We start from the raw sequence: 22,918 nt of genomic DNA, 5'->3' as shown, positions 1-22,918 counted from the left end.
ATGAAATTTTTCATATTTTTTCTGTTATAAATGGGTCCACATAATTTTTCGTATTTTTTTTCATGTATACTGGTACTTGAAATTTTTCATATTTTTTCTGATATACATGAGTCCATGAAATTTTTCATATTTTTTTTGATGTATATGGGTACATGAAATTTTTCATATCATTTCTCATGTATATAAGTCTATAAAATTTTTCAATTATTTTCTGATATATACGAATAAATGAAATTTTTCATATTTTTCTGATGTATATATTGCATGAAATTTTTCAAATTTTTTCTGGTGTATATGAGTTCATGAAATTTTTCCTATTATTTCTGATGTATATGAGTCCATGAAATTTTTCATGTTTTTTCTGATGTATATCGGTACATGAAATTTTTCATATTTTTTCTGATTCATTTAAGTCCATGAAATTTTTCATATTTTTTCTCATGTATATGAGTTCATGATATTTTTCAATTATTTTCTGGTTTTTAGGGGTACATAAAATTTTTCATACTATTTTAGATGTATATAGGTTCATAAAATTTTTCATATTTTTTCTGATATATACGGGTACATGAAATTTTTCATATTTTTTCTGATGTATATATTGCATGAAATTTTTCATATTTTTTCTGATGTATATATTGCATGAAATTTTCATATCATTTCTGATGTATATGAGTACATGAAATTTTTTATATTTTTTCTAATGTATATGAGTCCATGAAACTTTTCAAATTTTTTCTGATGTATATGAGTTTAGGAAATTTTTCATGTATTTTCTGTTGTTTATGGGTCCATGAAATTTTTCGTATTTTTTCTAATGTATATGGATACATGAAATTTTTCATATTTTTTCTGATTCATTTAAGTCCATGAAATTTTTCATATTTTTTCTCATGTATATGAGTTCATGATATTTTTCAATTATTTTCTGATTTTTAGGGTTACATAAAATTTTTCATACTATTTTTGATGTATATAGGTTCATAAAATTTTTCATATTTTTTGTGATGTATATGAATCCATACAATTTCTCATATTTTTTGTTGTTGTTTATAGTCCATGAAATTTTCATATTTTTTTGTTGTTTATAGTCCATGAAATTTTTCATTTTTTTTAATGTATATGAGTCCATGAAATTTTTCATATTTTTTCTGATGTATGTGAGTCCATAAAATTTTTCAGATTTTTTCTGATGTATATGGGTCCAGGAAATTTTTCATATCACTTCTAATGTATATAAGTCCATAAAATTTTTCAATTATTTTCTGATATATACGGGTACATGAAATTTTTCATATTTTTTCTGATGTATATATTGCATGAAATTTTTCATATCATTTCTGATGTATATGAGTACATGACATTTTTCAATTTTTTTCTGTTGTATATAGGTACATGAAGTTTTTCTGATGTATATGGGAACATGAAATTTTTCATTTTTTTTCTGTTGTATATAGGTACATGAAGTTTTTCTGTATATGGGAACATGAAATTTTTTTTAAATTGTTACAACAGACATCACCACATCATGTTGTTTAGCGATTCATGTTTTAATACAAACTGTTAAGACACTGGTTTAGCAGTAAAACATTTTCATTATTATTTCACATTTGGTGGCAAAGAAGCAGCAACTGGACTGTCATGTGATAAGATACACTGACAATAAACTAAAATTTCAATAACAACAATTCCATTGAAAGCACTTAAAATCCCAGCAGCAAAACTGTCAGTGGGTTTTCATAATATTTGAAAATGCTAAAACAGGATTAGGAACTGGTAGAAAATGGTTAAATTTAACAAATCATTTACTTTTTTTTGATTTTTTAGACTTCTTTTTTTTGTGTTTTGGTGCATCCTCAAGTTTTATTGCAACTTTTTCTTCTAAATTTACTGTTATTCCCATTTTCTTGAGATAAGCCATCGCAATCTCTTCTTCTGACTTTGCTTCACTCTCAGAGGAAAGTTTTACTTTTTTCGGAGAGTTTGTTAACATACTTTCACCCTCTGGGTAATGCAACTTGCGTTTTTTAGACGATTTCTTCTCTTTTACCTTGTCAACCACACCTTCATCTGCCTCGTTTGAAGAAGAAACTTTCCCCGTCACAGAAGGAGCTGGTAGTTGCGTTAGGTTCACTGTTTCTTGCAATTTCTTTTTTTCTTTTGTCGCAGAACTGGTATGAGATTTATCATTTTTAGAATGCTTTTTCTTCTTTTTTGTAGGGCTTTTACCGGTTGTACTAGGAGTTGCAAAAGATTTATCTTTTATGGTGGCAGTTAAGGAGCATTGTTCTTTTGATATAGGACTTGCAGGAATGTTACACACTTTCTCTGTTTTTACAGCAGTATCCGTATTTGTTTGACTGGCAGCAATGACGAAATCAATAGCTTCGTCTACAGAGGAATAATCAGTGGCAGTTTCAATATTCTCTTTAGGAGCAATGACCGATTCCGCATCTACAGAAGGCATATTAGTGTCATATCCCATATTTGTGTGAATGGAAGCTATAACCGAAGTTATTGCTTCGTCTACAGAAGAATAATCAGTGGCAGTGTCAATTTTTTTGTCTGTCGTAGCAACGACTGATTCAATAGCTTCATCTACAGAAGAATAATCAGTGGGAGGGGGGTTTGAGGGTTGTTGGTGTGTTGTAGTATTAGTAACATGTTTAGTTGCTTGTGTTGTTGTGCACACATCTTTACTTTCTTCAGTGTTGCTTGTATCAGAGTGAGGTGGTTGAGCAACTGTAGCTGGCCATGGTTCTATTTCATTAAAACTTGTGTTAACATTATTTGCCAAACTTGTATTGACATTATTTGGCAAACTCAGTCTTTCTTTTTTAACTTTTTTCTCTTTCCTCATTCTCTTTTTCTCCTTTTTTTCTCTCTTCTTCTCCTTTTTTATCTTTTTCATCTCTTTTGCTTTCTTCTTTTCTTTTTTATCCTTCTTTTTTTGTTTTTCCTCATCGGAATTTTTATCTTTCTTTTTCTTCCTCTTAGATTGACTTGCAATCTCTGGAATGTCTTCACTTGGAACAGCTTGACTCCTAAACAACCGAAAAAAAATATTCGTTAACTTTCAAGGCTTTATACCCTTATAATTACTGTGAACGAACTACAAGCCATTCTCAGAGAACCATTATGGCAGTAACACATTTTTAAAGTTTTGGTACAAACACTGATATTATGCATTATGCTGAAATCATATTTTTTGGGCGGTATCAAAATTGAAGGCTATACACGGTCATATATTGGTTAAAAACTTACAAAGGAATAGAAAGATCTGTAGAAGGAGAACTACTTGTTTCATGATCATCATCGATACCAGAATCATTTTCTGGTTTCCTTTTTTGAGTTACTTCCAATTTATTTGGATTTTCCGAAATTAACCTATAATGTTTGCAATATTTAGATTTCTGATTAAATATATCGGACTTTTCAGGTTTAAAGGTAAATTTTGTATTTATTAGGTCCAAAACTACATAAAATATGCGAAACCCTCATAATAACTTGACAAATTCATGTGTAAGTTTATTCTAAACAATTGTTTTAGTGTTACGATAATGTGTTTCTGCTTACTTATTTTATAAATATATATACAAAACAGAAATAATACACCAAATCAAGTACCTGATAAACTTTCCTTTTAATGCCAAATACCCATAACCATCGTGCTCCATCTTGGTAACACTAAACAGAATCTCATCTCCAAGTCCAGGATTTTGCGACCTTAAAAAAACAGATTTTAATATTCTGCTGTTATTTTTACTAAGCATAACTTTTAGCTACCAGGCAAATTTTATATAGTTCTACTGGTAAACATAAGGGAACAATTTCATCTGCTATCTGGTGAGCATTAGGAATCAGGATAATTAATATTTTTACAGAAAGATTATTTTCAATATCAGGATTTTAATAAAATTGAAAAACAAGAACTCTAAACAAAGAGCAGAATGTTAGTGGTGTTTAGAAGTATATACTTGTGTGTTAGTTTATTTAGAAGTACCAGTGTTAGCTTGCAGCCATAAACAAAACATCAGGATTCACAGACAATTACTTTGTATCATTAGTTTGTAAACTTAAACACTACATTGATTGTGCTCATTATAATTTAATCATTGGAAAAACAAAATTTGTAGAACAGATCTTATTACTAAATGTTTTTTCGGTAGCGATAGGTAATGACATAGGGTTAACAAAATATCTATTGAGAATTATTACAGCAATTGAATAAACTTACCCTTCTAAGTTAACAGATGCATAAAACACTCCATGTACAAGACAACCCACCATGTTCGAATGCTTCAACTGCTTGTTTACCACTCCCTAATAATAGAATTCACAAAATGACAATTTAGAGAACAATAAGATTGTTTTAATACATTGTACATATTCAATTTAATACCTGCGGAGTCAAAAACTGTTTTTAAAAATATTCTAAACATTGGTCTGGTTAACAGTTCGTTTAATGCGAGAAATACAGGCTATATACCTGTAAAGTTGTTGTTACTGTTGGTTTGAAAACAACATATTCTGTTTCCACGTCAATATGAACACAGGATTGGTCGGCAATGATTTTCCCGTAAGGAGTTAGTAACTTCACATTTTGACGATTAAAGGCGACCGGCATTCCTTGCAACCTATGTATAAATAATATGATGTCATTCAGAAAAGCAAAGGGAGTTTGGGGACAACAAGAATATCGAAAAAAAAAATTCTAGAGGAAATAATAAATGCTTGGATTTAGGAAAGTTGGTAAAGAATATTCCAGGTGTAGCTTTATTTATCATAGCCTTATTTAAAACAGGGTGCTCATGTTAAAAACTCTATATATTTTTTTTCTTGGCCAGCGCCCAGCGGTCATGAACTAAACATATAATAAAACAGATTTTTAGGTTATTAAAAACACTACTTTTAAAATGAGAATTGGCATACTTTTAAATTAGTATATATTAAACACTGATACTTACACTTCGCTGTATGACTGCAGGTTGTTGTTTAAGATTATGGCGATTGCCGACTTGATTTTCCCAAAGTAACCAGCTGGTAGCGCAACATGGACTTTGTGGGTTATAACCTCCAGTGAGGAATATTCCTTTCCCACATATTCGGAAGCACTTGCGAAATCTCCAATATCGAACATATTGCAAAATCCGAAGATGTTACACGCAGAACAGAGAACAACATGTGTTACATGCTAAACTACAATTGACACTGGTATGCAAAAAATCATATAACTAATGCCTCAAAACAAAGAGGTTGCAACGCAGTACATTATATTTGCGCAATTTAACCTGTTTCCATTAAAATTGAAAATAAATATATAAAAACCTCTTACCCGCGGGTAAGTTAAACTAATACGCAAAATTCCTATGCAACATGTTTTTGCAAAGCTTTTCCCGCACGCAAATAAGGCTCGCATGGTGGCGCTGTTGGAAGTTTCATGTAGGGGAGGTTTCGGTTTTAATCTCGTTTTAACAAAGTATTTTTTTTAAATATGAATCTAAACAATAAGTATTGCACAAAAGTAACACGCTTACATTTGCATATGGGTTAGTTTCTTCACAGAGGCAAGAGTAAAAGACATGGAATCTGGGATTCAGACTAGACACTGCAGGTCCATATCTTATGCACTAAAGAGATCTTATTCTGAACTGGCAAAAACTGTGAATTTATCAATCAATAACGAAATCCAATTCTTGTAACACTACCTCTAAATAACAAGACACAATGCATATAACAATTTTTATTATCGATAAACTGAAAAAGCGATATTATTGCCCAGTATAATTGTTTAACACCGATAAAATCCATCGATGCAGTTCATAGAGTATGATTAGTTGTGTTTCAACTGTAAAATTACCTTTTAAAACATTTTCCCTAGTTCTATTTTAGTTGCACATTGTTACAGTGACATCATAATAAAATTTTGCTGATAGGTTCGTGCTGATATTTTTCGCAAGTTTATATATAAGATATCCATTGTCAGGAATATAAGATCCATTGTCACGCTGATCCACTGTCTGACTGTTCACTTTGAGTGGGCGTGTCAGGGGCGGGGTCGACAGTTGTTGTAACTTCTTCAGAAGATGCGGCAGAATTCTAAGAAATTAACTGTGTTACTACTAATTTAAAAGTTTATGCATGCTTTACTGTCATACAAGCGTCATTTATTTCCAGGTGGCTACACATCGGTGTTAATGAAACAATACAACATGCATATTAAATATTAATATCCAAATTCATGCCCAAGAGGAAAACTTTACCTCTTTAGCTTTGTATTTGGCATTTTAAAATATTTACATTTAAGACTTCCTATTTCAATGACAAGGTTGTTTTTAATAAGAAAAAGTACACTTAAATTTGACTTTGCTAAGCTGTTAAGCATACACTATATAAAAGATAAAAAAATAAAATATAGTACAAAATAAAATTGTACACAGAGGCTATATGATAATATATGCTAACCTGTGATTCTAATTTGTTGTTGATAAAATTTTTGAATCTATTTTGACAAGTTGTGTAAGACATTCCAATTCCAATCCCAGCTCCTAGTGTAATGGGCCAAGTCCTTCCTACATTTAAAAAAGTATTGTGATACATAATTTGTTAATAACATTTATAATTTAAGTGTGTAATGCCAAAATGCAGATAGACAATCAATGGTGAAGTGGGCTAGGTTAGATTATCCTTTATTTATGATTGGTTAACTTGTTTTTATGATTTTAAATAAAGCTAAACATAAAAGGAAAGTAACGATTAGCATCATAAACAATGAAAGAATAAGAGATAATTTTCCTATTATTATGAAACGACACCTATGTTGTTTATATGACAATAGGAAATAGAACGTTTGAAGTACATAATAAACAACAGAGCGTAATATCACATCACAATGACAAACAGTGTACAACAATTACACGCTGTTTTGGTAACAAAGATAATTTGAACTGTATTTTCTTCGGTAAGCTTAAAGTGTTGCACTTACTCCATTATAATATTTATATTTAAAATACAATTTTTGGTGTGTTTAAAACTAAAGTTTGTCATTTATATTTTTACAACTGGCTAACCAATTATATATCTGCAACTACAGCAGAAAATGATCCAAAGCCAGTCAGGCTGAGGTTTTGTTGTAGTTGTAGGTCATGAAGTAGAAACTTAAAAAAAAACAGTGAAGCCATTTGATCTATATAATCCTTCATGGGACAATATAACACACAGACAGTAACATACATCATTCTTACTTTTAAAGAGTAAAGAGAAAAGTCCACCAACTAGAACACCAGATCCTGTGAAATACAGAAATGCTTATAATTCAACAGAAACACAATTTTTCCATTACTGACATTGTTGTAATATTAAATATATATTTTTATATACAGAAATTACACATAGCCAATACAACAAAACACAGGTTTTCACAAAAAAAAAACACAGCAAAACTTACCGGTTTTAATTCCAAGATCCACAATACATTTGTCCACCTTTTCCCCATATTGATTTTCCGTTCCTAAGGTTGGTATTCTTGACATTTTAAATTTAATTCAAGACAATAAATTGGTATATGTATATTTCTATTATTGAAAAACAACCTGGTTTAACATAACACAAAAACAAATACACGTTACGTTTTTCACTCGCTTTGATACTAGACTCCAGATCAGACCTTGGAACTAAAACATTGTTTGCGGAAAACAAACGTTAGCTGGCAGATTGCACTTCGTGACTACAGCATCTGTTTAAGAATGGCTTAGTTCGTTTGTTATTCAGTTGTATTAAAAAACCTTTAATTACGTTCTCTTCTGTTTACATTTACAAATCGTCATAAACGACGCGAGTGACCTACACGACTTGCATCGTTAAAAAGGATATTATCAAGACAAGCAGTTTCACGTGCCCATTAATCAATAGGTATAATTTAGTTTTACAACTAAAGCACTACAAGGTACCCCACAAGTTGTAGTAGTTACTTTGTAACAAAATAACACCTATTCCTGATCCAAATAACAATATTTATGCTAGAGTACATGTTATGCTAAAATTATGCAATAAAACGTACTGACGGTTACTCATTTGATTTCAAACTTGTTGAAATGGGAGTGACTGTATGCACCCAGTGCATAATTGAGCTATTTTTTTTTGTGTGCTTAGTGTGTTGTTTTCATAGCTTTCAAACAGTAGAAATTCAAAAGAGACAGTCTTCTTAACTTTATGAAAGGGATAACAAACAAATTCATATTTGTGTAGCTTGGTTTCAGTTTCCCAATTCTTTAACAAGGTTATTTTATAATTGAAAATCTTGGGGTGATAAACTTAAAATCATTGGTAACATCTTTAAAAATAACATAACGATGAGAAAACACTAGTTCAACATTCTAAAAAAAAATACAACAGAAAAGAGTAAAATGTGGTAAAAGACTAGAAATAAGCGGCTTAAAAAGCAGTGTACAATTGATGACTATTTCAAACATTTAGTGAAGCAGCTAGTTTTGCTTAGTGGTAAAGTTTAGTTGAATGGAATATAGTACGACTGTAACCAATGATGAAATATAACACTATTTTACAAAGGTCTACAAGTTTCAAAATAGTGTTGGTAAAAATATTAACATCATTTTGATTTTTACTGCACCATGATTAATCTGAAAAGTAAACGTCCTCTTCCTCACTGGAATCCACATCCTCTTGCTGTTCTCCACAAAGAAGCTCTTTCAAGTTGACTTTATCAAGATTAAAGTTCTTACTTGGCTTTGGTTTCTTGGTTTCGTTTCCCTTTCCATGCTTTAACGCTTTCTTCATACACAAAACCATTCTGTCAGCATCCGGGTATTCGGCTGGGCGTGGAAGAGAGGATTTCAAGTGATCTGGAGTGTCTGGGAAGACGGAGGAATATTTTTGTGCCTGGGGAGTTTTAAACCAGAGAGGCGTTTTCACATTTTCTGGAATATAAAGAAAATTTTTGGCAGGAGTTCCAAGGGATTGATCCAGAAAACCATTCGATTCCCCGAACATTTCATTGACCACTGCTTCGTCTGCGAAAAAATCCTGCCCTTTTTGGTTGAAGTTTAATTCATTGGCAACTGCTTGAACCTGTTTTCGGTGCTTTAATGTACCCCGTTGAGCTGTTATTTTAAGGGTTTCAATTTTAGAACCAGTGTTTTTTAAAGCAACATCTTGATTTTTGCTTTTCTCCTTTTTAGTACCTGGTTCTTTCTTCTTTTTGCAAACAGCTACATCAGTTTTTTTAGGTTTGACAGTTCTTGCTTTCCTCTTCTTTGGTGAGCACTTCTTTTCAACTTTGGAATTTTTAGCTCGTTTAGACTTTCTGGTACCAACAACCTCATTTGACGGCTCTGAATTTTTATGCTGCAACTTTAGCTGTTTCTTTTTGACGGGCTTTTTAATCTTTTCTTCCCGTTTACGAAGTGAATAACCAGGTTTGGTAAGTAGCTCTTCATTTTCACTCAGTAACTTTAGTGATTCCTTTGTGACAGGGTTATTCATACTTTTTTGTTGTATACGAAGTGAATATCCGGGTTTAGTGAGTACTTGTTCATTTTCACTTAATTTTAAAGGCGAAACTAAAATCTTGCACTTCTTTTGCCTTATTTTTCTTATTTTTTCAACTGTATTCAATGGAGAAATGTTTTTGATTTTCTGTACAGGCTTCTTCTTCGCTACAGGGGTGTCCAATATTTTCTTTACACAGTGGTTTCCGTTTTTCTGCTGTGGCAGCGAATCTTTCTTATCACACATCTGATTAAAGATAAACTGACGATGGATAATGTCCGTTTTCCTCAAAGCATCAGTGACAGGTGAGTGAACATCTGGCGCAAGTATCGATTCATTACCTGGGTGAAACTTCACAACTTCAACCCCATCTTCATTGCACTCAGTGGACAATCGCTGGCCTGTCCATGATTGCAAGGGTGGAAAAACATGACGTCCACTGCGTGTTCGAAACAAACCACTTGGAGATTCACTGCAGAGATCTGCATGACAGCTTGGCAAAACTGATTTATTCAGTTTACATCTTTTGGCAGGTTTTCGTTGAGCTGCTTGACGTTTTCTAGTTTGTTTTTTCTTTTTATTAGCTGGAGTTTCGAGTATATCTTGCGGAACAGAAGATAGAGGCATGATTAAATCCTGTGTCTTCTTTACGGCAATTGATCTTGGTTTTTTACATGGAGTTGGTGTGACCAAAAAATCTGGCTGACGTTTTTTGCTCAATGGAGTCTCCATGACAACCCTGACTCGTGGTGTGATGTTTAGGCTGTTATCTGAAATTAAAACTCAATAAAAAACTGACAGATGTACAAAATACAAAACCTAATATATATTTATCTGTACATCATATCAAAATCTTTGATTTTAGGTGTGCGTTTTAAACAACTTAATATAATCTTTAAATTTAAAAAATAAAATTGTTGATAGATAAACAAAATTTACTTGCAATGTGATCCACTTCATTCTCAGATGAAGATTCATCACTTTGGTTTTGATTTAATTGATGAAGGTACGACCTCACAACACTTCTCCAGTTTTCAGGAAATCCGTTTATCATTGCTTTGTAAACACTATCTGGAATGTCTGGTGACTTCTGCATTGGTCCAACCAAATTATACAACGATCCACTGTTGGTTAGCAAGCAGCGAGAATGCATCTGGAATTGCAAACTTTGTTGGTGACAAAGATAATATATGATTAATCAAAAGTAAATACCACCTTAAAGTGTACTACACTGTATATTTACAGGTACTTTCTCAAAACATAAGTCACAATACAAAATTAATAAATTTGGTATCTAACAGTTTATAAATAAAAATAAGCAGTGCATACAATAAAAGCAGGTTACCCTTAATTTGATGAAAGAGCTTTTCTTTACTTGTTTGTCACTACATCGAACACCAACGATTCTCACTTCACTTAAACCAAGGACAGGAACAATCTTCCAATTTTCGACAATTATTCGTCGCTGATGGTTCTTTGTTGACAATGATGATAATTGTGATGCGATAGAAGACTGGGAACTTTCAAAAATAGAATCAACGGAGCTTCGTTTTGGAATGTCATAATTAGTTCCAATATGTGATTCCCCTCCATAAACTGATGCGCTACATCCTAACTGTATACTGTCCATTGAAACACTATTCATTTCTGTCAAATGGATAGATAATTATTAATTAATAATAATAAAAATATTCGATACAAATCAACAAAAAAACTATGTGCAAATCTGCATACATATAACAAGTAGTTTGTTATACTAAATAACATAAATTAAATAAGTTCTAAGTGCAACTACGAACTACAGTGTTAGTTTATACCAATACCATAAAAAATATATTTTTAATTCTCGCGCGGTATTAAAACCGACAGTACGTTTTTTTCGTTAGCAATTGCCAAAATAATTACAGTAACACTATAAATAAACCATAATAACTAAAAATATTTACACACATTAAGAAGCAAATTTCGCTCCAAACATTTTATCCAATCATAGACCGCATTTGAGGTGACGTCATTTGCCTAATCAAGCGTGTAAAAGGACAGTGATTCCGTGTTGATTTTAAATATTATAAATTAAACGTTATTTTGACGCGTATATTTCTGTATGTAAGTATTAATAAAAATTAAAAAAACAAATTTCAAAATGCTCTTTGCTGATTGTAAAGTACGTATTATAATTTAATGTTTTGGAATAAAACTTTTGGCAACACTAAAACCAAAGTATTTAAAACCAAAGTAAGTTTGCCCAATCATGGTCCCAATCAATAACAGAGTAGATCCCAATCGTCGTTGAATTTAGAGCGTGTTTCTCTGCCTTAAAGAAACATACTAGACACTGCGCTGTTAAATATACGCATAATAAAATATTTTTAACGAAATATTAAATCAATTCCAAAAATATAGAACTGCCGTGCAAGACATATAGATCGGCCTGGTAAAGAAACACGTGGGGGTCTGTTAAGTAAGTTTCAAAACAAATACCAATACAAGTTACATTAAGGTAAGTTACAGATAATGTTTGCTAATCGATAACACTAATTACTTTGCGTAGTATAACAGCTACCATATTATAAACGCTTAAATACATATCCACATAGATTTCTTACATGCAGGGTGCTTGTCTTCACTGTAGCTGACAATGCCAACGGATTCCCGTCGATTGCCAGCTCCAGACATCAGTTATAATGCGAAACTGTTCACAGAGATTGAGAAGTTGAGTTTACTTGATGATGAGGAGAAGAGAGCTGATGGGAGATACGTCACACAACCTAGGGGTGTTTTCCTGCAGTGCGGAGTTATTACACAAGCCAAAGGGTCAGCTTATTTTGAAATGAACAAAACAAAAGTGATTTGCTCGGTTTATGGACCAAAAGACATTGAAATGAGAGAAGAATTTCAAATCAATAAGGGGAAGTTAAAATGTGAGTTGAAATACGCGCCATATTCGAGCCCAAAACATGGAGATCACATTCCAGGAGCTTCTGATGTGGAAAAATCAGACATTTTACTCGAAGCAATATCATCAGGTGTCTGTCTCCAACGTTATCCTAAATCTCAAATAGACGTTTATGTTATAGTACTAGAGGATGATGGTTCAGTGATGCCAGCCGCAATTACAGCAGCATCTGTTGCCCTTATTGATGCTGGGATAGAAATGTATGATGTCATCACTGCTTCATCAATACGAATTGCTGGGCAAGATACGTTCATAATTGACCCAACATCCAGTGAAGAATTTTCACCTTTAAACTTGGAAAAGTCGAATGATCTCAACCAAGGAATGGTAATGGTTGCTTTGCTGCCATCAATCAACCAAGTGTCATCTGTTGTATCATCAGGACATCTTGAATGCAATGTCTTGCAAGAAGCAATCAGGTCTTGCAGATATTCAGCACAAAATCTTCACTCCATTGTTAGAAAATGTTTGGTAAATTCACTCAAAAAAAGCAATCAAAATAATTCACATTAAATTATTATGTTGATTTAAACATGCAGCTTAAATACAATATGGTGGCTAATCATGCTTTCAACCAGGGCCATCCAAATACAACAAGGTCTGGTGCTATTTTACCAACTTCAGATTTTGTAATTGGCAATCATAGATATCACACAAAATACACTTTTTATAACATACAACAGCAACATCAGAAAAGTTGTCTTTAGCCAAATATATTCAGTAAATGTTCAAGAGTTAGCTATGAAACAACGCAATACAACCAAACTATAAACCACACTTTACTAGGAATGTCAGTTGCATATGATGCTCCTTTATTATAAATTGGTTTATATTATATTTCTAGTTAACTGTTGCACAAGACAAACAAATTTGATTTATTTTATAGGTGAATTTTTTACTATATTATTAAGACTTATAAAAAAGACACTTTAATAGTATAAAGACATTAACATTTCTGCATATCTATGTAGCGATAACAACTACCTTCATACAAAAGAATAAGGAAAACATTAATATTATTAATATAACACAATTGTTTTAAGCCATACTTACCATTACTCACTAATTTATAATAGATTATCTCAGGTGTAAGCACTACGTAAAGTTTTTTGGACCACCATATTTTCAAATAAAAACAGTAGCTCAGAATTCTAAACTAGAACTGAGCTTCATACTAAGTGCCTGTCAAGCCTAAAAAACGGGCAAGTGAAAAACAAAATTGCTAATATCTGATTTAAAGGTATTCTGTATCCTAAATATAGTTTCAACACCAATAATTAATAAAAAAGGTTGATAACAACTGAGGAATACACTTTAGTAAAAATAACCTACAGTGGTATTTATTAATTTGAACACAACTTAGTTTTAAACTTTAGATTCCATGGTTTGTGCGACATCATCAATTTTTCTAAAAAAATAAAAACAGTGGTAAATTAGAATTTACGAATTTGGCCTTCATGGAAAAGGTCAATGTATTTTTAAATTTGTACTAGAACTATAAAACCACATTCTTCAAACCTGAACTGCCAGGGCCACTTGGCGTTGTATAGAAAAGGTCGAAGGTCAAACCTATTGTCATCAGGGCTGTAATTCTCAGCATGCATAGAAGGAGTGAGGGTTGTCATCTTATGGCGGTTAATTGAATTTGTCACAAAGAAATGTTTCACCTTTTCAGCCACCTGGACAATTATTGAATTATGGTCCAGCCATTTTTGTGGGCCACTCTCAAAGCTTGACTATGTACAGCTAAGCTTAAACATAAAGTTTGAAAAGACTAAATCTACAGATGTTGCTAATGCAAAAATTAATTAAGTATTAAAACGAATAACAGTAAATTAAGTATTAAAACGAATAACAGTAAAATGTATTCCAACTTTTAAATTAAACCTGTGATGGAGTACATTTATCCTTCCACAATGTTACAAGCTTCATAAACATTGAGTATGGACCACACATTGAGATTTTACGAAGTTTTCCAAAGGTAGAAAGCTCATCGTAGGTCATTCCCATGTCTGCCTCGTCTGTTTGTGCTATTTTACCTTGGAATTATCAGTAAAATGACATTTAGTATCAATATGTATAGTTTAACTTTAAACCATTCCAACTGCCATTTCTTGTCCAGCACCACGGCAAAGTGGTAAGCGATACCACTGGGTTACTGAATCAAATAAAGTCACATCTGATTATCAACACACTGCAATATTTCAGTAACTCGACCATGTGTAGTAATATAACAGAGATAATCTTTTCACACAACTCATGCCTGCTTACAGGTTAACACCTAGGTAATATTTTGGGTTATTATTTTGGGGGCTATGTCTGACAATTTAGACAACTCATAGGTAATATCAACCATCCAGCTTTCCCACATACAACAACAGAACCAACCTTGTTCTAAAGGTTCAAGTTCAGCAGTGGGTGTGGCCTCCACTATTTCTTTGATCTCAGGAACATTATATTTATCACTGAAGTAAACGATGAAAGAACGAAGATCAGTTTTACTTATTCCACCAATTGGATTGAGGTCAGCACTCGAACAATCGTATCTATGATGTAATAATTCATGATTTTTAGGAAATAATCACCCATATATATATATGGTATAGGTCTGGGGCTTCTAACTCATTACACACCAGGTATAAAGTACAAAAGCAACTCTTTAAAGTTTTGTAAAGATTTTTGGTTATTTCAGCCTTGTTTGGCTACAAACCTAAAAAGCATGAAACCCAAGAAACAAAACTCACGGGTAAATATTAAAATATTTACCTCTGAAAATATAATTCACTTACTTTGTATAATAACCCCTCAAGCTCTCATCCACATTAGAAGACCCCAACACCAACAAGCCACCAGGGTTGCCTCTTACCCACTGCATAAGCTGGGCAAATAAGTAAGCAAGGACCATCCTGCAATGAAGTTATGTACAACAGTCAAAACTCTGTTATATAGAGTTATGTTACTGCAGACGTAGACTGTTTTAATGAACTTAGTGAAGCCTTTTAAGTAGTAAGTGTTTAATTTTAGCCTGCCATTCTTATTATATTGCTGTTATAATTCAAACATTTTTCTGTTTATTCCGGTAAGGGTACAATATGATAATTGATATCACTAGGGCAGAATAAAAAATGTTTAAAAACTACTACAGATACTTTTTATAAATCTACTTCCATAATAAATAAAGTACCTGGATCTGGCTTGTATGTTCTGCAATGCAAGATTTTCACGAATGCTACCGTCTCGTGCCTTGAACCTTGGTATGAACCCGGTCGCCGCAGTGAACACCATTAGCACAGCGTGCACGACTCCGTCAATGTTGATATTCATGTGGTTAGAATTGATTCGGGTGGCAAGGCTAGCTGACCGCTGCCGTGTCACGACTGCATTTGTAAGAAGTGATAACTCTGTCTCCTAATTATTCCTATTTTTTGTGTTTTGATACTATAACTTTAAATGCAGAATCATTTTTACTTTGAAAATTTACATTAATAGAGCAATGGCCCAAATCTGGCCTAAACCTAAATCACAGGTTTTTAACAAGGACCTCACCCATACAGAATAAAATATAAATGGAGAGTAAAAATCCACATTTATAAATAGATTTAAAGCACTTACTAAATACAGTAGTTACTTATTTCACTTACAAGCATCATTTTAAATTAAATGTTTTTGTTTGTTACCTGATGAATTTTCACTGGCCATGTAACAAGTTGTTAATATTTTGTTACAAAGCTGCTCTGGTGATGTCACAATGAAAGATTCATCATTTACGACCTTTCTTACATCACAAATAACCTGATTGTTACCACTTTCAATTTCATCATATACCTAAAAAATGAAAAACATTTATCACTTCTGGTAAGAGAACTACCAGCGCCATAGTGGTTAGAAGTTAGAACATTCATTTTGTAACTAAAGAATACTTGGCTTAATACACTATGCTGCTACCATTGTGGCTGAGTGCGTATTTGGGCAAGATACAGAAGTTGCTGTAACCCAGTGGTTACTAAAAGTTCTTAAAATTGTAAGACATACATAAAACATTATTAACTAAAAGTTACTTGTGCAAGCATGTATTAGGTATGAGGTGTAAGAAGTAAGACATTTATGTTATAATTCTGAGTTTCTGTGCCACGCAATATTTACTGTGCGACAATAATTACAGAATGCATATTTAATACTTACTCACCCTGGAGCACATTGAAAATACAATGCATGCAACAGAAGAACTGTCAACACCACCACTTAATGGAAGGAAGAAACCTGATTGTCCACTTCGTCGTAAATAATCCCACAACCACCCCGCACCTGCCATAGATATCTCTTCTTCAGGTTTATAAGATTTCCATGGAATGACGGGGCTCAAGGGTAACATTGAGTCACAAGGGGTGACAGAGAGGGAAAATTCACTCAACGAGACACGTGGGTATATTGTGGTAGCCATACTGGATGATATACTATTGCTAGAAATGCCACACCTAAAAATGAAGATATAATTTAGGTATTTTAATTGTGATAATGCATAAGCTTTCCCCTTTTTTTTAAATTTTAAATTGTGCATAAACTTGTCGAAGTTTTTTTATTTAATTTTTCGCCTAGAACTTATTTCTTTCGTTACATCACAATTACCTGTATGATGTCACATCATCCAGATCCACAGTTGCCATGGTTACATTGACATCATCGAAACTAAACTGAGAACCCAGAGTGAGTAGTTCACCATTCAAACCAATCAATGAAGCTCCATCATAATACAAGCGACCACCATCACAACCAACTTGGTTGGATAACATGTAAACACCACCAGCTCGCAAACAAGCTGAACTTGCGAATTTCCATCTATTGGCAAAGTTAAATAAATGAGAAAGTCATACCAGCAACCAATGAAATTTACCGTTTTAATTACACAGGAACAAATTTGTAAGTAAGGTATGCTATTGCAACCGCATTTCTCCAACAGTAAACTTGTAAATTGGCAAAAATAGCGGTTAATTTTTAATACGACTGTACAAAGGTTTAACAGGAAAAAGAGCAACAATGGAAATTATTCATACAGTTTGTGGTTTACAAAATTCATTTATAAAATAACGAACCTGCGTTGACTTTTTCTTAAGTTAAAATGACTTCCGCTGCCATTTGTAAAAATTTCCACTCCGTCCATTGCTTGCAGGCAATGTGAAGTCTCAAGTGTGAACATCTCCTCACACACTTCACTACCAATGCAGGTGTCCTTTGTCTGGATCACTGCATCTCCAATTGGAACAGTTTTCTGGCCTTTTGGAGATTTTTTTAATTCAGTTAGTGTTTGAACAAATTCTGTTAGGGTTTGGTTAATGTTTTGGACACAAATTAACAATGAAAATATGCAATAGATTTACCTGGATATTTCAAATTTACTTTATGTATTACAACCTGACTTCTACCTATATTCTTGTACATTCTGATAACATTAACAACACAATGGTTTTTTTTTAATAGAAATGCGACCTGGAGCATGAATTGTACACGAACAGTGACGTTACAACTTACATCATAAGAAATACCTGTAACACCAACAAAACAAATAACTTATTATAAATAAACTAACCAGTAATTTCCTGAATAAAATCTGGGAGAACGAAATCATCAATCTGTTTTCTTTTCAACCAGGGAACAAACCAACGTAGTTCACGAAAGTTGCCCTGTAAAAGGGAAACTTTATTGAAATGACATTTAGAATAAGATTAAAAGATAAGACTGTATATAACAGACAGCCACACAGGTATCAAATTCCAAGGCATGAGCATTTTACCAAATTGTACCCTTTTTCTTATACACATTGCCATTTTCATTTATATTTCCACTCAAATAGCTGATTCAGTTTGCCCATTCGTTTCTAATTCTATTTAATTATAAGCACATGATTTGTTATTTTGCTTGCAGGTTGTTTTTGAAGTTTTTTTGTGTGTAAATACTGTATTTCAAACTAAATATAACAACATCTATCTAAAATCTTTTCTTATATTTATATTGGTAATACATATTGTCATTTTTATTTATTTTCCAATGCTTTTCGCTGATTCAGTTTGCTCATTCATTTTTAAGCCGGTATTATTATAAACGCAATGTTTATTATTTCTATTACAGCTTACCTCGTTACAACATACAAGTTTAGGGCGAATCAAAACAATTTGTTTGTGTAGGAAGATCACTCGACAATTGTAACGAACAGTTTTATGAATAATTGGCATTCCTACATCACATATCATTGTCTTGGCTTCATCCATTGCAAGAAGTTCAGCTAACACCTTTATTATAAATTGTGAAATAATATATGGTATGGTTATAATATAACAATAGCCTAAAAAATAGTTGTTTCTTCACTATAATACGTCAATACATAACAAACAGTTACTCTTCAGTGGAAAATAGTTTCTTTAAGTTATTTTCCCAATGGTTTTTATTTTATATAATATATCAGTATGTTAGTTGGTTGCAGACATACAGTTGCAAACTGTGGAAACTTTCACCTGGTATTATTACAATGATGGACAAATTGACCACAGTTTATACAAGAATTACAATATGCTCTGATGAATAGCTTGTTTACAAGCACTTAGAATGAGATTTTAACTTTCCATATCTACTTACTTCCCAGGAATGTTGAACAGTATCGTTTTCATAAAAATGGTCTTCACATCCATATCCAGAAACCTCCAGTTCAGATCCAAGTCTATAAGAAGCACCCATCTCGAAACATCTTCTAATACTTTGCTTAATTCGTTCACAATTGCCACTAAAATCCATTGACCACTGATTGAGTGAGGTAACAGCAAGATTCACTTTTCGCACCATTTTCACTCTATTTTAACTGTATTTTATAAAATATAACAATGTCTGGCAAAAAGTGCCAAATTAATAAACCTTGGTTCACACATAGCAGACATTTGTCGCGTATTTATGCATACACTGTAGAAATACAGAACCTTTAGAAAGACGGAACTTACACAACAACTTTATAATTGGGGTTCCCACTTTAACCCAGTACGCCAAATCCGGTACAAGTCATTTCGCCACTTATTTTAATTGTCGCTCGCATGCCTTCTGCAAAAATGTGTTGCAGAAAGTTTAGAATACGTTCGTATTACAGGAGGAGTTGGTTTTTACAATAAGTAACATTTTACTTGTGTGAGGGTACGTGTTGTGCAAAAATTAACATTTTACTTGTGTGGGGTTATGTGTTGTGAAAAAATTAACATTTTACTTGTGTGGGGTTATGTGTTGTGCAAAAATTAACATTTTACTTGTGTGGGGTTATGTGTTGTGAAAAATTAAAATTTTACTGGTGTGGGGTTATGTGTTGTGCAAAAATTAACATTTTACTTGTGTGGGGTTATGTGTTGTGCAAAAATTAACATTTTACTTGTGTGGGGTTATGTGTTGTGCAAAAATTAACATTTTACTTGTGTGGGGTTATGTGTTGTGAACAAAATAACATTTTACTTGTGTGGGGTGATGTGTTGTGCAGAAATTAACATTTTACTTGTGTGGGGTTATGTGTTGTGCAGAAATTAACATTTTACTTGTGTGGGGTTATGTGTTGTGCAAAAATTAACATTTTACTTGTGTGGGGTTATGTGTTGTGCAAAAATTAACATTTTACTTGTGTGGGGTTATGTGTTGTGAACAAAATAACATTTTACTTGTGTGGGGTGATGTGTTGTGCAGAAATTACTCACAAGAAATTACTCACCTACTCACAATCCCACTGAATATACAATATGCGTTTTAATTGAAGGCGATAAAAGCTATGGTTGTACACGTATAAAACTTGCTGAAGCTACAACGAAATATAAAACTTGCTAAAGAAGCAACGGAAAGTCAGCATACAGAGCATCTAAAAACAGTTGTAAACGGTAAGAAACCCGAGAGAGAACTGGCCACGTTCTCGCTTTTTCAAGCGGCCGCGCCTCGGCATGCCTGCAGCCGCTCACGTGACACAATATACGCCGGCAATTACGGGAGAAGGAATGTGAGAAAAAACAATCAGCAGAAACACGTGAAAGAACTCAAAAGAAACACAAAACAGAGAAAACACATTAACTGAATACAGTGAGGTGATTTTGACATTACATATAAGCTTCACTGTTTGTAAGCGAATCTAGAGCACTTTTGAGCTCAACAAAATTTTCTGCCTTCGCTACTGCTCTCAAACCAGATAAAACTGCCTTTTTTCTGTCTCCAACACCATTATCTGTTTTCTTGACCCATCTTTCCCATGCTTGTTCACGATGGAAGTCACATAGAAGCACTTTACAATCTGGTGTAAAAGTGTTACATTAACTTTGGTGAATAAAAATACATGCAGTCATATTTCGAATGTTTAAGTCTTTAAACTAGATTAACTTCTCCCCCAGCAATACTGATATTTAAAAAAAAGAACAATAAAAATAAAATTTAGTAAGATACCTTGAAAACTACTTTCAACAGCATTTATTTCAGCTTCACATTTGTCGGTCATGAAAAACTTTGGGTTCCAGCCAGGTGTCCAAGACTTTAGAATCACAAGAGCGATTGGTAATAATAGTGATTGGTAATGTCTTTTTTTGTCGGAAAAAACCTTCTGTTACTTGATGCTGGAGGCAATGTATTCTTGAACAGTTCTTTGCCCACAAATACTTTTAAATGACGTTGTATTTCCATAACGGAGCAAACACGGTCATCGATTAATTCTCCGACTTTGTCAATCACTCTGCTATCCACTCGTTGTTGGATGCCTGCAGCCTGCATTTTTGGTAAATCATATCAAATTTTTGCATTTTTGGTAAATCATAATAAATTTGCAGGGCAAATACAAAAAAGTTAGCTACTTTACCTCTCCAACAGGATGTCCACTGTGATCATTGATAGAGGGAAACAGTACAATAAAACAACTAACACTGTTTTTTACAGATGAAAAACCGACTGTCTTCAAATGTTGTGATGTTTTCTGTTTTTTCCATTTTTCTTCTGTTTTAACCTTTAAAACAAACATAAGATATGTAAAACATCTTTGATTTGCTACACTCATCAACGTAGTGTAAAAGCTGTCTTGAGTTACCTTATAATGTGGGAAAGTAAGAATCTCCCCAATACTTAAACATGCAGTGCAATTCATTTTCTTTGATCCTTGCACGCAAAGGTATTTTTTTTCTCGTACATGTGGTCAGCTGGACCCTTAAACTGGTTTTGTCTTTTTAAATTCTTTGTTTTATTTCTATCTTTGCCATGTTGACATTCGTATTTTGTGAACGATTTAACAACAAATGGGATGTTTTCTTGCGCATCCCATTGAACTTTACTTTTTCTTAAATCTAATAATAAAAATATATATTTCAGGATTATGTGAGATATATATGTACAAATAATTTACAAATTTACTAACATACCATTTTTTTTTCTTCTCAAGAAAATAAATTTGGTCAAGGTGTCCGTTTCAACATTTTGAATAGCTGTTGTAGCTTCTTGCAAAGTGTTAAACTTAACGAATTGACCAGCTTTGTTTTTATCTGATGTTGTTTCCACCACAGTTTGGTTCTTTAGAAATTGAGTTGATAAAGAAGTATCTTTACCTTCCCTGTATAACATAAATGGAAACGTGGCTTTATATATAGTTGGATAAATGACCTAAACTATTCCTGTGCCGGCAAATTACCATATAGTCAATTGGGAATCGAATTATAAAATAACAGAAAACACAAACTTATGGTTTTTTCTGCAAGGTATGCATTAACATTTCTTAGCTTACAATTTGTATTTTCTGGGCTAAAAGGCAGAAGCATAAACCACTGCACCTAGCCCTAAATGACTAACAACTATAAAAAGTTTTAGTGCAGCACTTACATTTTCAGAAAATGAGTCATGGGTTGAACAATTCTTGTTTTGCAAAGTAAATGTATATCAGTTATAAATTAACTATTTCGCTTTTACTAAAAGAGAAACAAATATAAGTTCGTACGAGTTCTCAACAGTAGATTGTTAACTTTTGCACAACACGTACCCCCACACAAGTAAAATGTTAATTTTTGCACAACACATAACCCCACACAAGTAAAATGTTAATTTTTGCACAACACATAACCCTACACAAGTAAAATGTTAATTTTTGCACAACACATAACCCTACACAAGTAAAATGTTAATTTCTGCACAACACATAACCCCACACAAGTAAAATGTTAATTTCTGCACAACACATCACCCCACACAAGTAAAATGTTATTTTGTTCACAACACATAACCCCACACAAGTAAAATGTTAATTTTTGCACAACACATAACCCCACACAAGTAAAATGTTAATTTTTGCACAACACATAACCCCACACAAGTAAAATGTTAATTTCTGCACAACACATAACCCCACACAAGTAAAATGTTAATTTCTGCACAACACATCACCCCACACAAGTAAAATGTTATTTTGTTCACAACACATAA

The 22,918-nt window shown here is 32.8% G+C and overlaps 6 protein-coding genes across 6 annotated transcripts; 1 reads left to right on the top strand and 5 right to left on the bottom strand.

Annotated features, from left to right (window-relative positions):
* Positions 1-1,531: 1,531 nt before the first annotated feature.
* On the bottom strand, positions 1,532-5,272 carry LOC149736955 (uncharacterized). Its single transcript, XM_089877167.1, has 6 exons — positions 4,968-5,272; positions 4,490-4,637; positions 4,238-4,323; positions 3,628-3,726; positions 3,265-3,387; positions 1,532-3,044 (listed from the first exon to the last, which is right to left on the bottom strand). Exons 1-6 carry the CDS (start codon positions 5,138-5,140, stop codon positions 1,802-1,804), a joined length of 1,872 nt encoding a protein of 623 aa, XP_089733293.1. The 5' UTR covers positions 5,141-5,272; the 3' UTR covers positions 1,532-1,801.
* A 456-nt stretch (positions 5,273-5,728) lies between these two features.
* Positions 5,729-7,622, bottom strand: LOC149736954 (MICOS complex subunit Mic10-like). Its single transcript, XM_089877178.1, has 4 exons — positions 7,448-7,622; positions 7,245-7,289; positions 6,466-6,572; positions 5,729-6,099 (listed from the first exon to the last, which is right to left on the bottom strand). The coding sequence occupies exons 1-4, from the start codon at positions 7,530-7,532 to the stop codon at positions 6,004-6,006; spliced, it is 333 nt and encodes a 110-aa protein (XP_089733304.1). The 5' UTR covers positions 7,533-7,622; the 3' UTR covers positions 5,729-6,003.
* A 571-nt stretch (positions 7,623-8,193) lies between these two features.
* LOC149736953 (uncharacterized) lies at positions 8,194-11,175 on the bottom strand. The gene is made up of 3 exons (XM_089877164.1): positions 10,853-11,175; positions 10,447-10,660; positions 8,194-10,277 (listed from the first exon to the last, which is right to left on the bottom strand). Exons 1-3 carry the CDS (start codon positions 11,150-11,152, stop codon positions 8,635-8,637), a joined length of 2,157 nt encoding a protein of 718 aa, XP_089733290.1. The 5' UTR covers positions 11,153-11,175; the 3' UTR covers positions 8,194-8,634.
* Positions 11,176-11,749: 574 nt separating this feature from the next.
* On the top strand, positions 11,750-13,159 carry LOC149736952 (exosome complex component MTR3-like). The gene is made up of 2 exons (XM_089877175.1): positions 11,750-12,007; positions 12,120-13,159. The coding sequence occupies exon 2, from the start codon at positions 12,146-12,148 to the stop codon at positions 12,974-12,976; it is 831 nt and encodes a 276-aa protein (XP_089733301.1). The 5' UTR covers positions 11,750-12,007; positions 12,120-12,145; the 3' UTR covers positions 12,977-13,159.
* Positions 13,160-13,241: 82 nt separating this feature from the next.
* On the bottom strand, positions 13,242-19,407 carry LOC149736951 (glutamine-dependent NAD(+) synthetase-like). The gene is made up of 13 exons (XM_089877165.1): positions 19,091-19,407; positions 18,592-18,747; positions 18,048-18,141; positions 17,554-17,734; positions 17,090-17,299; positions 16,650-16,938; positions 16,141-16,288; positions 15,648-15,840; positions 15,253-15,369; positions 14,852-15,009; positions 14,351-14,502; positions 13,982-14,142; positions 13,242-13,871 (listed from the first exon to the last, which is right to left on the bottom strand). The coding sequence occupies exons 1-13, from the start codon at positions 19,292-19,294 to the stop codon at positions 13,829-13,831; spliced, it is 2,106 nt and encodes a 701-aa protein (XP_089733291.1). The 5' UTR covers positions 19,295-19,407; the 3' UTR covers positions 13,242-13,828.
* A 1,031-nt stretch (positions 19,408-20,438) lies between these two features.
* Positions 20,439-21,601, bottom strand: LOC149736950 (calcium-responsive transcription factor-like). The gene is given in 4 exon segments (XM_089877179.1): positions 20,439-20,759; positions 20,909-21,019; positions 21,022-21,223; positions 21,315-21,601. Coding segments are annotated over 4 exon segments (786 nt in total). The 5' UTR covers positions 21,597-21,601; the 3' UTR covers positions 20,439-20,568.
* Between the last annotated feature and the right edge of the window lie 1,317 nt (positions 21,602-22,918).

This window comes from Ciona robusta, chromosome 4 (genome assembly GCF_009617815.1).
Source record: "Ciona robusta chromosome 4, ASM961781v2".
Classification (NCBI taxonomy): Eukaryota; Metazoa; Chordata; class Ascidiacea; order Phlebobranchia; family Cionidae; genus Ciona; species Ciona robusta.
The sequence above is the reverse complement of the archived record's forward strand: the minus strand, read 5'-3'. Positions and strand labels throughout refer to the sequence as shown.